The sequence below is a fragment of the Phocoena phocoena genome, chromosome 1, assembly GCF_963924675.1.
Source record: "Phocoena phocoena chromosome 1, mPhoPho1.1, whole genome shotgun sequence".
In the NCBI taxonomy this organism is placed as follows: domain Eukaryota; kingdom Metazoa; phylum Chordata; class Mammalia; order Artiodactyla; family Phocoenidae; genus Phocoena; species Phocoena phocoena.
Window position 1 is genome coordinate 111,442,148 of NC_089219.1, and position 15,423 is coordinate 111,457,570.

At 47.1% G+C, this 15,423-nt stretch overlaps 1 protein-coding gene across 1 annotated transcript; it reads right to left on the bottom strand.

Moving 5' to 3' along the window:
- Nucleotides 1-12,892: 12,892 nt before the first annotated feature.
- On the bottom strand, nt 12,893-14,219 carry LOC136133474 (protein S100-A6). The gene is made up of 3 exons (XM_065890734.1): nt 14,183-14,219; nt 13,481-13,639; nt 12,893-13,115 (listed from the first exon to the last, which is right to left on the bottom strand). Exons 2-3 carry the CDS (start codon nt 13,616-13,618, stop codon nt 12,981-12,983), a joined length of 273 nt encoding a protein of 90 aa, XP_065746806.1. The 5' UTR covers nt 13,619-13,639; nt 14,183-14,219; the 3' UTR covers nt 12,893-12,980.
- Between the last annotated feature and the right edge of the window lie 1,204 nt (nt 14,220-15,423).

Below are 15,423 nucleotides of genomic sequence, written 5' to 3' on the forward strand. Positions count from 1 at the left end.
CTCTGACCTCAAATAGGAGGTCAGAAAAGGAAGGAGGTGGATTTTTTCCCCCAAATTCAGGGCAAACACACACACATACTTTTTTTTAAGGCTCTTCCCAGTTTCTTAGAGAAGTTTTTACTCACCAAACTCAGCAATTTCCTGATCAAGTTTTGGATCATACTTTTGTGTATTCCTAAACTAACACCGTGGCTCTGAGCTATGAACAAGGACGCTTCTCAGAACGTAAAATCACAAGCCAGAGCTGGGCGAGAGCCCCGGAACTGATTCTGATCTGGTAATAATTCCGCACTCTTGAGAGTAACTCACAAGCTAAAAACTGTATTTAGTAATATAGTTACCACAGGTGACCTGCAGCTGGGAGGAGGAAAGGACACCCAGAAACCATCTAAATGTCCAAAATTAAGGAACGTTACCAAATGTTGAACATCAGCAGGAAGGAACAGTGTGTCGTCATTAAAATGGAAATTATACACTTGTAGGAAAATTCGGTAAGAAAGTAGAAATGAGAACTTCCCCAGTGGTCCAGTGGCTAAGACTCTGCACTCCCAACGCAGGGGGCCCGGGTTCATTCCTAGTCAGGGAACTAGATCCCACATCCCACATCCCGCATGCTGCAACTAAGACCCAGAGCAGCTGAAATAAATAAATAAATAAATTTTTTTAAGAAAAGAAAGTAGAAATGCTTGTCTCTTCTTTTTGCGGGGGAAGGGGGATGCATTAAAAATAGTTTTGACTCATTCCTGGAGGCAAACCTAGTCTTCCCCTCCCGCTGAGAGAGTGAGGGCAGGCAGAAGAGCTTCCCGCTTGGTTGGGAATTTGCTTGCTCACTCGTTTTAAAGAATAAGTGATTACAATGCCTGTTTTCTATATTTCCGTATTCTGGTATATTGTGTAACTTTTAGGTACCAAAATATTAGCATTTTTGTCCATATAGCAACATTAATTCAGTATTTTTCAAAACCTGAACTCTTAACCATTTATGTATTGAGATGTACCTAAGAATTTGAGAGGTACATAATGTAACCTATAGGTTACATTAAAATTTCAAATCAAACAAATGTTAACGCTATTAGAAAGCATTCTTCTATACCTCCATAATCTGCAAAAGACGACAGAAAGTGGCAATCAACAAAGTAAAAAATAATTCTCATTATATCTGAGCAAAGGGTGTTGGACGTTTCAGTACTGAAATTGATACCAATTCCTCTGCGTTGTCATCCCTGTTCATAAATGAAGTAATTAAGGAAGGCAACGCAAATTGAACATATGCTCTTTAAAATAGAAACTGGCTTACAATTAACAACAAAGACCGCAGGCCCTGAAAAATATTCCAAAGCATCTCAAAGTTACTAAACAAGAAATGAGGTTATTAGAAGATGGAATCGGCTGTCCCTCACCCCTATCAATCTAGATGAAGATGACAGTGCTTTCAGTAGCTGGCAAACCGTCCACAAAATTACATTCACAGCTCAAGGACAGCACCACTGATGATGATTGCTTTCTAAAATTGTGCTATTTTTTAACTGAAATATTAGTATTATGTTAGTTTCAGATGTACAACATAGTGACTCAATTTTTCTATACATTACAAAATGACCACCACAATTAGTCTAATTACCATCCGTCACCATACAGAGTTATTACAATATTATTGACTATATTCTCTATGCTGTACGTTACATCCCCATGACTTATTTATTTTATAACTGGAAGTTTGTGCCTCTTAATCTCCCTCACCTATTTCATTCATTCTCCCCCCATCTCCCTCCCCTAGCAATCACTAGTTTATTCTGTCAGAGAGGAAGAAATTTTCCTCTGCCCTTCTAGGTTCTTCTGGCTGGTCTAAGAAATTAAACTGACATGAGACAGATTAACAGGAAAAAAATCAAACGAAAGGTTAATAACATATATACATAGGAGAAACCCAAGAAAACTGAGGAACTCACCAAAATAGGTGAATTGTGCACCTTAAATACCATCTTGAGCTAAAGACAAAAGAGGAATTGGGGGTAGTGATTTGGGACTTTAGCGAGGAGGAAGGCGTTTCACAAGGAGATGGAAAAGCAGATGTTTGGTAAACAAATGTTCGCTGGGCCTTGCAGACAAAGCGACAGAGTGGACTCTGATATCCAGGCCCAGTGGAGCTTCCCACACCACACCTAGCCCATATTCTTTGCACAAATCTCTGGTGATAGCTCTATTCTAGATTCTTTAGGCAGCTAAGGAGGAGGTTTCCTGAGACTTCTGATTCTTAAAAATGATCATCCTAATCTAATCCTCATGCCAAAGAGATACATTTTAGGGGGCAAGTCTTGCTCCCCTCCAGTCCCACCTTTGAAATCTCTTTTAAGAAGTTTCATAGACCAGAAGTTGAGTTGATCAGTTGCTTTATATCTCATTGAACCGGTCTCTTAGTCCTGACAGTAGGTCAGTTCAGTTACTCATTTCAAGAGGATGTAATGCAGGTGGGCTCTCAAGGTTAGGGCTTTAGAGTCCAAGCAATCAGGTATTTAAAAAGAGGCATTTCTATGCAGAAAAAGAAAAACAAAGGTTAATGATTGGAGCAAATTTTCTGAGTCCTGAGAGTTGCCAGTCGAAGATTTCTAGATGTCAAGGCTGAAGCATCTTTTGCAGTTTGAAATATCTCTGGTGATGTCATCAGGTACTCAGGTAAACTTTCCGAGTGGCTTACACAGCAGCAGGCACAAAGATTGTCTAAACATGGGCTATTGCAGGGGTCTCCCTTAAGCTTATATCAAGTTGTTCAGTTTCCATTTGCAGGACTTCAGGAAAAGGGCCACTTTAGTTCTCAATGATTCCAAGTCAAAGTGGGAGAAAAAATAGAAACATTAGTTTGGAGAGCTGGAGCCAAATATTTGAGGAAGCTAGAAGAATTCAGAATCCAGTCTAGTTTACTGATCTTGATCTTTTGTTAGTATTTTTATGAAGCCATCAGCTTTTTCATTAGAGTTCTGTAATTTCTTACCTAGTTCAGTGGTATTATCTAAAAGTTATCAGAGGGACTTCCCTGGTGGCGCAGTGGTTAAGAATCTGCCTGCAAATGCAGGGGACTTTATTACCCACTTTGTTGGGGTTTTATCATAAATAGATGTTGAATTCTGTCAAAAGCTTTTCCTACATCTATTGAGATGAACATATCATTTTTATTCTTCCATTTATTAATATGGTGAATCATGTTGACTGATTTGTGGATATTGAACCATCCTTGCATCCCTGGGATAAATCTCACTTGATCGTGGTATATGATCTTTTAACGTATTGTTGAATTCAGTTTGCTAATATTTTGTTGAGGATTTTTGCACCTATGTTGCTCATCAGTGATATTGGCCTATAATTTTCTTTTTTTTATGGTGCCTTTATCTGGTTTTCGTATCAGCAATGCTGGCCTTATAGAATGAGTTCAGAAGTGTTCCATATTCTTCAATTTTTTTGGAATAGTTTGAGAAGAATAAGTGTTAATTCTTTTTTATTTTTTTATTTTTATTATTATTATTATTATTTTTTGCAGTACGTGGGCCTCTCACTGCTGTGGCCTCTCCCGTTGCGGAGCACAGGCTCCAGACACACAGGCTGAGCAGCCATGGCTCACGGGCCCAGCCACCCCGCGACATGTGGGATCTTCCCGTACCGGGGCACGAACCTGTGTCCCCTGCATCAGCAGGCGGACTCTTAATCACTGCACCACCAGAGAAGCCCTGATTCTTTTTTAAATGTTTGGTAGAATTCATCTGTGAAGCCATCCAGTCCCACACTTTTGCTTGTTGGAAGTTTTAAAATTACTGATTGAATTTAATTACTGGAAATAAGTCTGTTCACATTTTCTATTTCTTCTGATTCAGTCTTGGGAAATTGCACATTTCAAGAAATTTATCCACTTTTTCTCAGTTGTCCATTTTATTCACATATAATTGTTTATAGTAATAAGATTGTGTTTTTTTAAAGATATCATTTCATCTTCCTTTTTTCAAGTTAAGTTTTCTTTATATTTATATAGTGTTTGGATTACTTTTTGAATAATATTTTATTAATTTTACCTACTAATTTAGATTGGAAGAATAATGCATCTTTATGTTTATGTTTATATTTGAAGTTTTTGCTTTTATTTGACACTTGTCTGTGTTTCTAATTTTTTGAAATATTTTAATACATAATTCCAGTGTTTTTAATGTTATAAATTCTGAAAACCTTTACATAGACTACAAGTATTCAACCCCATATTTTAATAATGTGCACAATAAAAGCCAAAACACAGGTATTGATATTTTGCTCTCATATAACAATCACTAAGAATGAGTTTTCCTGGCTTAACTGGTTTTTCTGTTGCTATGAATTTAAGGTACAGTTAGAACAGAGTTTCTGGGGTACAGGAATGAAAATGGTGGGAGGGAGCTTGGTGGAGCCAGGGAAAAATGAGAGAAGGAAAGTGGAGTCTGCAGTGTGGGTACCTGGGGAGAGCAGAACTGAAAGAATTGTCAGGGAGTCAGCCACTCATTGTCCAGGGGGTGCTGGGTAACAGGGCTGAGGGAAGGAACCATGCAAAGGGCCTTCCATGAGATGGGGTGGAACCTAGCCCCTACTGGCTAACCCTTCAGTATTCACACCATCAGCACCCAAGGTTCAAGTCTTCCTGTGAGTGAAAACTTCCTTCTCTGCACCAAGCACCCTACCAGCTGACCACCCAGTGAGGAATGCCTGGCCAGTGACAGTCATCACTCTGCCACAGCTGTACACACACACACTCAAACACACTCACACACTCAAAGAACAGATTTCCATAGCACCTCTAGGACAACTGTACAACCAAAGAGCACCCCAAGACATCTAGTGGGGTGGTGGAGAGGAGCTACCTCTGCTACACCTGGAAGAATAAAGAATTGAAAGCAGAGTCCCAAACGGATATATGTACACCCATGTTCATAGCAGCATTATTCACAATTGCTAAAATGTACTAGCAACCCAAGGGTCCCGCAACAAAGGAATAGATAAGCAAAATGTGGTATATTCAAATAGCGGAACATTATTCCGCCTTAAAAAGGAAGGAAATTCTGACAGATGCTACCACATGGATGAAATCTGAGGACATTATGCTAAGTGAAATAAAGCCAGTCCTAAAAATACAAATACTGCATGATTCCACTTGTACAAAACACTTAGTCAAATTCATAGAGACAGAAAGCAGAGCTGGGGAAAGAGGGGGGATAGGGAATTACTCTTTAATAGATACAGAGTTTCAATTTTACAAAAGATGAAAAGAACTACGGAGATGGATGGTAGAGATGGCTGTGCAACAATGTGAATGTATGTAATACCACAGAATGTACACTTTTCAAAGGTTCATTTTATGTTATGTGTACAGCATACCTCATTTTACTGGGCTTCACTTTTTTGCACTTCACAGATATTGTGGTTATTACAGACTGAAGACTTGTGGCCACGCTGTGTCAAGCAAGTCTATAGGCCCAATTTTTCCAAGAGCATTTGCTCACATCATGTCTCTGTGTCACATCTTGGTATTTCTCATAATATTTCAAACTTTTCTATTATTATTATATTTGTTATGGTGATCTTTGATCAGTGATATTTGATGGTAAGCTTGCAAAACGATTATGACTCGCCAAAGACTCAGATGATGGTTAGCATTTTTTATCAATAAAGTATTTTTAAATTAAGGTATGTACATTTTTTAAGCATAATACTATACTAATAGACTAATAGTGCAAACGTAACTTTTACATGCGCTGGAAAACCAAAAAATTTGTGTGACTCACTTTATTGTTATATTCGCTTTTTTGCGATGGTCTGGAACCAAACCTGCCTTATCTCCAAGGTATGCCTGTATTCTGCTATAATTTTTTTCAACTGGGGAAAAAAAAGTGAGGCCAGGAGAGATTTGACACAGAGGAGGCAGTGCGACCACAGAGGCAATGACTGCAGACACAAGTGGTGCAGACACAAGTCAAGCAACGCCAGCAGCCACCAGATGCCGAAAGGGACAACAAACCAATTTTCCCCTAGAGCCTTTGGAGGGAGTGTGGCCCTACCCACAACCCCTTGATTTCAGACGTCTGGCCTACAGGACTGTGAAAGAATAAATTTCTGTTATTTTAACCCCCTCCAAATCCCCACTGGATTGTACACTTTAAAAGGGTCAATTTTATGATGCATGAATTATATCGCAATAAAGCTTTTGTTTGTGTGTGTGTTTTGGCTTTATTTGGTTTGGTTTGTTTTTTTTCCCAGCTTTATGAGACATAATTGACTCATAACATTGTGTATGTTCAAGGTGTACAAAGTGTTGGTTTGATAAATGTTTATATGGCAAAATGATGACTGCCATAGCATAGCTACCACCTGCATGCCCTCACATAGTCACCCGTTCTTTTTTGTGGTGAGAGCATTTAAGATCTACTTTCTTAGAACATTCAAGTACTTAATAACACAGTATTGTTAGCTATAATCATCATGCTAGACATTAGAGCCCCAGAACTTAAACTTACAACTCTAAGTTTAGATCCTTTTGACCCTTTGCCTAACATCTCCCCATTTCCCCCAACCCCCAACCCCTGGTAACCACCACTCTATTCTCTATTTCTCTGAATTCGACTTTGCTAGATTCTACATATGAGTAAGAACATACTGGGTTTGTCTTTCTCTGTCTGACATCTCACTTAACATAATGCCCTCGGGGTCCATCCATGTTGTCACAAATGGCAGGGTTTCCTTTTCTCTCATGAAGGAATAATACTTCATTGAGTATATATCCATTGAACGTCCCTTAGATTGTTTCCAGATCTTGGCTATTGTGTGTAACGATGCAATGAACATGGGAGGCCAGATGTCTCTGTGAGAGCCTAATTTCTCACAGAGAAACACCTCAACAAAGCTGTTTAAAAGAGAAAGAGACAAAGTTTCCCTGGTGGTGCAGTGGTTGAGAGTCCGTCTGCCGATGCAGAGAACACGGGTTCGTGCCCCGGTCCGGAAAGATCCCACATGCCGCAGAGCGGCTGGGCCCGTGAGCCATGGCCGCTGAGCCTGACGCATCCGGAGCCTGTGCCCCACAAGGGGAGAGGCCACGGCAGTGAGAGGCCCGCGTACCACACACAAAAAAAGAGAAAGACAAGGCTATTTTTTCTTGGGCTTTTTGTTTTTTTGCCCATGCCTTTTGTCATGCGGGGATCTTAGTTCCCCGATCAGGGATTGAATCAGTGCCCCCTCCATTGGGAGAGCAGAGTTTTAACCACTGGACCACCAGGGAAGTCCCTAGGCTATTTTTTTCTTGTAATGAAAATACTCTCTGGGTGAGATGCTGGCCTCTGGGTGCAGGGCACCCATTATACACAGAAGGCACTGTGCCCAGGGCCCCGAAAACATTTTCATTTCGTTTAAAAGTACAAGAAACCTGAAAATATAATGTGAATATATAATAATGAATCCATCTTGGTTCACAAAATATTTTTAATATTTTCCTATGGAAGAAAAATTCCACAGAGGCAAAAGTACCTAGAGCCCATGGAAGTCAAAAGCAGGCTTGCTCCCAGGTAATTTGTCAGGAAATCGGTCACAGCTGTCACACGCTGCAGAGAAAGAACCAGGATTGGGACTCTCATCAGCGTCCCCACTCCTAGGTCTAGAACTGCCCCCCAACCCAGAACCCCGAGAGCAGGCAGAGCCTGGCATAGGAAAGCTCCATTAGCTTCCAAAGCGCCAAGGGCCTAAACGCTGGGACATCCTTATATAAGAAGAGCAGTGGGGTGTCCTAAGGGATGGGTGTGGCAACTTAGCGTTTGGAGGCTTGAAGAACTGTGGGTGGGGGAGACCTCCACGGAGGGAGCATCCTGCAGGTCTCCCCACCTGAAAGCCCTACACTGACCTGGAAGCAGGAGAACCTTCTGATGCTGTGAGTGTAGCCTTCTTGAAGAGAGGCGTAAGGGGGTGCCTCAGGACCCTCCCCACCTTTCCCCTTCCCTCTGGACAGAGGGCTGGGTTGCTCTCCCCTAGATTCTGGGAGGACACAGGCAGGGCACTCAGAGGACAGGGAAAAGGGTCTGCTCGGGCATCCCACTGAGCAATGGCCAGTGGCTGACCCTACACACACCCCACCTCCCCTTACCCATCTCCCTTTTCAGGCTCCTCTGGGTCTGTCCCTGCTCACCAGCTGGACTAGGTCCGCAGGTTAAGTCCCAAAGTGCCAGGAAGACTGGGGTGCTTGCTCCAGGAGTGCCATCACAGGCCTCCTGGCCACCCACCCAGGTGCCAACCTGGGGCCTGCTAGCCTCTACGACTCCACCCCCGCCACACATCCAGCAGACCCTACCTGTTCATCTTTGGGCACCTGCCTGCCCTCTTCCTGCCACCCCACTGCACTCCAGGTCAGATCCTCACCGTCCCACCTGCAGTGGCCAGCAGCTTCCTGCCTCTTCCCCAGGGTCCAGGTCTCTTTGAAGTCCAGGCCTTTAACAAATCACCACTCTATTCAAAACCTTCAATACCCACCGCACACCCATAGCTTAGAAGCAGGGCTTTTAAACATTCCCTGGAACCCTTTCTTAAAAGAAAACATAACGCAGGAGGCTGGTCCACGCAAAATACAGAGCTCTGGCTAAAACAGGGTAAGTGGCCAGAAGCTGTCCTGTCTGAGCCACCACGCCACCATGGGCAAGCCCCTAAGCTACCTCTGAGAACCCACTAGAGCTCTTGTAGTTCAAAATCAACTAGATCCTATCAGACTGGCTAAAACTTTTTCAAACGATACTGCCTAAGGCTGTCCAGGATGCTGGATCATTTACCACTAATGGGAAGTGTGAATTGTTACTGCTGTCGTGGAAAGTAATACAGCAATAGCTATTTAAACTAAGTATGTATATGCCCTTCAAGCCAGCAGTTTCACTCCTGGGATTCTGTACTAAATAAATAAAACCATCAGTCCTTAAGAATGCGTATACAGAGATGTTTATTCAGCAATATTATTATTGCTTGTAGTGAAAAAGTTGGGGGTAGGAAATGCCCACCACTAGGGAAGTAGGAAATGATCAGATAAATTTTGGTGCTTCTGTACCGTGGAATAACCTACAGCCATTAAAAAGAAGAATTTAGGGCTTCCCTGGTGGCGCATTGGTTGAGAGTCCGCCTGCCAATGCAGGGGACACGGGTTCGTGCCCCAGTCTGGGAGGATCCCACATGCCGCGGAGCGGAGCGGCTGGGCCCGTGAGCCATGGCCGCTGAGCCTACGCGTCCGGAGCCTGTGCTCCTCAACGGGAGAGGCCACAGCAGTGAGACGCCCGCGTATTGCAAAAAAAAAAAAAAAAAAAAAGAAGGATTTAGACCTCTACCAGTTGACTTGAAGGGATTTTCGTGATATATTGTTAAATGGAGAAAACATAAAATGAGAGAAATATATATATATATATCATGATTCCATGTTTATAACGCAATTACATCATACACATGTCTTATATGTGGAACTATATTTATACAGTGTTTTAGAAAGCTATGGAATAAGGCATCCTAGTTTATTAACACTGGTTATTTGAGTGCAAGAAAATAAAACTTGTCAGTGAATTTCTCAGTGCCCCAGTACAAACCCTAGCCTCCTGGGACTCTTCACAGGCCTTGAGGATTAGACTCATAGCCATTTGTGTCGTTAATTGCTTGATCCAAAAGGATAATAAAACTTCTCTTGTTTCCCAAAGAGAGAGAGTCAAATGCTTACCACCTGCAGTAGGTCCCAAGGTTAAGCCCCAAGGAGCTCAGGAGACCGGAAAGCTCCTCTCTAGGTATTTATACTTCAAAAGAGATGAAGACTCAGTATTTAGAGATCTCTAGGACCTAAAAACTGGAGACTCCTGGAGCTATCTGGTTCCTAGAGAAATTTTATTTACGTTCCAGAGAGTGGTGTTAGGATTTAGCACCGCAACATTCCCAAGGAGACCCTTTCAGAAGGAGAGGAGAACCGGTTCCCTTTCCCTCTTTATAAGTAGTGAAAAACCATCTTTCCTTGTCACTTGCCTTTGAATGTCTGGTCCTTGAATGAGACCTAGCCCAAGATAAGACCCAGGCCAAGGCAGCCCTGACTCACTGATTATTTCTATAAGTCATTTTGTACACTCTCAATACGTGATTAAAACATTTAAGAGGAAAACATGAAGAAGAAATGGCCAAACTATGTCATGATGTGATAAGCACTAATGAACTGGCAAAGGGAATGGAGAGGGCCCAGTTCTGAATTTACAGTTTGCCCTGGGTGGAAGCACTTAGTCCTCTATTGGTCTTTTCACTTGTTCAACAGGGTTAATAATACATACTACACATAAACCTTCTGAGCATCACAAAAGAATGGATATGAAAGTGCCTTGTAAAAATAAAAGTGCTATACAAACGTACAGCGGCTTTATTCCCGACGGTATCAGATATGCTTGGCAGAGAACAAAGAGCTACATACTGAGACTCAGTCCAAAACCCCTCCCACTGGGGCCCGCCCCAGCTTACAGACACGGGCTGTGGTGCAGCTCTTTCAGCTTCCTGGGTGTCAGGCTGACTAGGTTGTAGGATTAATGCCCATTTATGCACAGCGAGGGAAAAAGGAGCCTCAGCGAGGGGCATGGAGGAACGCAGAGCCACTTCCACCAGTGGCCCGGATCTGCCTCAGCAAGGGGACAGGGTGTGAAGTCCCCAGCTCACATCTGCACGTCTCCGTCTGCCCTAAGCCCAGGCCCCTGTTCCACAGAGTGAACTAAAGGCCTCATTTCCATTACATCAGTTGGAGGCAAATGCAATAAAAAGTGACCAGTCTGTGCCCCCTCCACACACAGTCCCACCCTTTGAGTAGGGCACCCACCATGTTCCATTGTAAATACTGCTTCCTCCCACCATCCCTCAAAAAAGCCTTAAAGACCACACCCTCAAAGCAAACAAAAGATTTGCTACATGTTTGGGGGTTTGTTTTATCTTTTAAATCCGTGTTCCTGTTCCCCTCCACTATTATGGAAAGGCAGCCGCTAAAGGACACGCCTGTTTATTTAGCAGGTGAACTGTGCACGTTTACCAATTCTCCTAAAGCTCTCGCCTGCCCACCCACCAGAGCTCCCTGCAGATGTATGACCGAAGGCCTTGTCTGAGCAGCCCCTCCCTGGGCAGGGCAGTAGGTCTTCACCCACTGAAATGACCCCTCCTCCCTCTTTGTACGAAGGTCTTCTAGGCCCTGAAAGCGGGAGGGGCGGGGGACAGGGTTCAGATTGTTTGTCTTTGCAAACCGCCTTCCTTTCATGGACTTGCTCGTGGCACGTGCGTCTTAGGTAAAGGCTGAGTTGCGAGTTGCTTTATTGGGGGGTTAATTGCTGGGAGCCAAGAGATCCCCCGGCTGACATTCCCAGAGCACCAAGTGGTGTTTCCCTCTTCACTGGAAGGGCTCCACCTTGGCTCCCTCCGCCACTGGCCCCTCCCTAGGGGTTCGAGAAAACCAACCACAACGGCCCCGCGGCGTCCTGCTCTCTGTCCACACGAGGGCGCTCGCTCCACGCCCCACTATGCTGGCCGCCGCGACGCCGGGAAGGTATCTTTGCGGGGGCGGATAGAGCCAAGGCTTGGACAGGGCTGTGCAGACCGGGAGCTCAGCCTGGGTCCCTTCCTGGTTCCCAGCTGTGCCAGTCCCTAGTCCCTGCGGGGAAGGAGAGGCCACTAGAGGGACGCCAAGAGGTGAGGTTTCCAGCCCTCTTGGGACTGTTGGCTCATCCCCACCCCCTGGAGGAAGAAGACTCAATTCATCGGAGTTGGGCCCCCTGGGAAGTGGGGAGGTGAGTAAGAGGGGAAGGAGGATATGGTCTCCCTCTGGGGTCCCCAGAGCCTACAGAGGAACTTGCCTGGCATACGCTAGGCCTGGAGGGGACAGAACTGCCCCATGGCCCTGAAACACAATTTACCCGCTTCCCCTACCCGCCTGCCTGAAAACGCTAATGCAAACAGTGAACTCAGACAATAATTCAATTAGTCATTTTCCCTGATGGAGGCTGAGAGCCAGGCTTGGCTCTGGTGGAATACCTGGGGTGATTCTTTCTGCTGAGGCCGTAGGCATGGACTGGCTCAATATTGACAGAAAGGCTTGAAGGCGCAGGTGCCCAGCCCCGGAGACCCCACCACTCCACCCCGAGGACCCTCAGCCCACCCCTTTCATGAACACCCCATGAGTCATGTATTCGCACAGCTGCCAGCTTCTCAGACCACCACCCCTGGCACAAAGGACCCTGTCCCTGAATGCAGGGACAGACTCTTAAAGCGTGCCTCCCACCTTTGACCAACCAGGCCATAGACAGCAGAATCGAACTCAACCATACAGCGTCCGTCCGCAGTGGTCTCCGACAGAATAGCAGAACACTCCCCGGCCAGGCTCTGGGAATGCCAGATATGCCTTCTCTGCCCCCATTTCACTGTGGTGAGAAAGTGGACCGGCCCCGCCCCAAGGCCCTTCTGGCCCTTCCCCTCTCACCACGCCCAGAGGAAAAACACGTCTTTGTCTTCAGAGACCCTGCTAGGACTATCTCTGCCACACTCTGGACTCATCACAGCCTGGCTCAAGCACCATTTCCTTCTCCAAGCCCATCTCAGAACCCCTTTCACGGGGGACCACCTGAGCCTTTCCTTAAGATGGCTTCACCCAGAGTGGGCATCTTTTTCTAATTCACATAAAGGCAACTTAATGAGCTCATAACCGCTTTGTTAGGGTGCATCCACCATTTTGTGGACCCTCCCACCAGCTCCCCTGGCCTGGTGAGTCACTGAGTCACTCCCAGAGGTAACTGTGAGAAAACCCTCTGGTGGCGATGTAGCACCAAGCAGAGGAGGAAACGGAAATCATTGGGAAGCCAGGACACAGGGATAGATTTAACCAAAAAAAAAATTTATTGTACAATTACCCACCACTAGACAGGCCAGCTAGAGGGTGTCTCCACCTTCCCAATTTATTTTCAGCCCCGGAGGATGTCATTGTAGATCATGGCCAAGGCCCCCAGGAAGGTGACATATTCTTGGAAGTTCACCACCTGGTCCTTGTTCCGGTCCAGGTCGTCCATCAGCTTTGCAATTTCAGCATCCTGCAGCTTCTAACGTGTTAGAATGGGAAATCCAGACTCAATGGTTTTGAGACCTTGGGTTCTCTGCCTTTCCCCCTCCCAGGCAGCCCCCTCTCATACAAATGGCTCTGTGCTCACTTGTCACCAAAGATCCAAGCCCACTTTGGGTTCACTTGGCTTTACTTCTCCTCTGTTCCTCACTCAGGAGGAGTGAATACCAGGCTACCAGTTTCCCCAGCCCCTCAGGGGTGTGGACCAGTGGTCCAGTAAGGCACATGGTCTAGGGCCCCAGAATGTGGGTAAGCCTGAGTCATGCACCTGGCACCTCACCCTCTCCGAATCCTGCTTCTAAAGGGCGAGAGGTGGGGAGAGGGGGCCTGGGGAGGCTCACTCACCGCGCCAATGGTGAGCTCCTTCTGGATCAGCTCCTTCAGTTCACTCTTGCTCAGGGTGTTCTTGTCACCCTCCTGACTGGAGTACTTGTGGAAGATGGTCACCAGGAGGCCAATAGCCTGATCCAGGGGGCACGCCATGGCTGAAGGCTGGGCTCAGAGCTGAGGGCAGAGAGGCTGCTCAGAGCCCTGGGTAGCAGGGCCTTCTCACTCACCCACACCCCCCAACTCCCTTTGACTACCCGTGCCAAACCACTAAGTGTCAGGTGACATCAGGAGACAGCCCAGGGCTTGTAGAGGAGGGAGAGGGCAGAGTCTAAGGCCAAGAGGTGAGTGCCCTACAGAGGACCAGAGCAGAGGTGGTTCAAGAATTCTAAGGAACAAAGAACCACAGCTGAGAACTGTCTTCCAGGGGTTCCAAGAAAAGTTGGGGAATATGTTGTGAGTGAGGGTGGAGGCTGCACACCCAGCCCTACACACACACAGCCTCACAGGACCACACACTGCGGCACGGACACACCCCGGGACACACTCTCCCAACCCCAGAAGGGCCACAGTGGGGAGCCGCCCCACCGGATGCCTTAGCCCGGGGCCGGCCCGGCCGCTCCCGCCTCTCCCTGCCGGCCCCAGTCTGGATGCGGGCGGACTAACCCGGGGCGGGCCGGCCCCGAAGGACGGGAGCTGCCCTGCCTAGCGAGGACTCACCGCGGCTGCAGCGAAGCGAGAAGGAGCGGCCGAGGGGGATGGCCGTGTGGCCAGCCCGCCAGCCTTATAGCGGCGCTTCCGGGAGGCCGGCCGCCCACTGCCCGCCCGCGCCCCACCCTGCCCGCCCTTTACACAACATCCTCGCCCCAAAACTTTCCACGCCTCCTGCCCCGGGGCTGTTCGGGGCTCCGCGGGGCGGGGGCGCCGAGGGGAGACCGCGGCCAGCCCAGTGACCTCGAGCTCCCACCTAATCTCCAAAACTCAGTTTGCCCCCCGTCGCGATGTGACAAGAGGAGGAGGCGGAGAGCCGGGCAGTGTCAGAGTGTGTGTCTGTGTGTGTGTGTGTGTGTGTGTGTGTGTGTGTGTGTGTGTAGGGGGAAGGGCGGGGAGAAGGGTGCCGCTCCCCGGCGCCGGGGGAAACGGGGGCGAACCCTAGATGAAGGACGGGGAGCAGCCAGTGGTCTACAGGATACGATTTAAAGGACACCTAGAACACACATCCCCCCAGGGAAAAATACCACCACCCTCGATCCCTTCCCCCATCCCCCCACCTGAATTCCACCCGCAGCCTCTTGCCCATTGAAGTGCACACACACACCAGAGTCAAGCCCCGTAAGTGTCATTAGTTATTTACCCTCCAATGCAAAGTCTGTCCGATCCTCTCCCAAGAAAGGATTCTGATACGGGGAGGGAGGTGGGGAGAGCGGAAAGCCCTGGATCCCAGAGATGATGGTAGGGCTTGTTGCTGGGGGGGAAACGGAGGAGAAGGAAAGGGGGCCGGTGTGGAGGTCAAGGCCAGACTCCCCCTTCTTACCAGTGTCCTCAGTGGGGGCCTCCTGTGAGCTGGTGGCAAGTCAGAGAAGCCTGTCCACCACTGCCCTCAGGGACCGCATCCCAGCCACCCCCAGTGTCCTCACTCTCAGAGCACTTTCCCCCTTAGCTTTCTCTGCATATTTGCAGCATTCCCTGGAGGCAAGCAAAAGCCTGATCCCACTTCCTCATTTTCCTGGAGGGCCAAACTAAGCCTGGATAAGATTAGTCACCTCTGCACTGAAGAACAGGAAGTGGGGTGGAAACCCAGAACGCGAACACCCAGAGGCTGCCCACCCACTTAAGGAGAAGCTCTGCCTGGTCCCACCCCACCCCCAGCCAAGGTGGACAAGAATGTTCCAAACCAGCCCTGGACACCTGGAATTAAAAACCTTTATTTCCTCTGCTGGAAGGGAAGGCTGAAGCAGGGT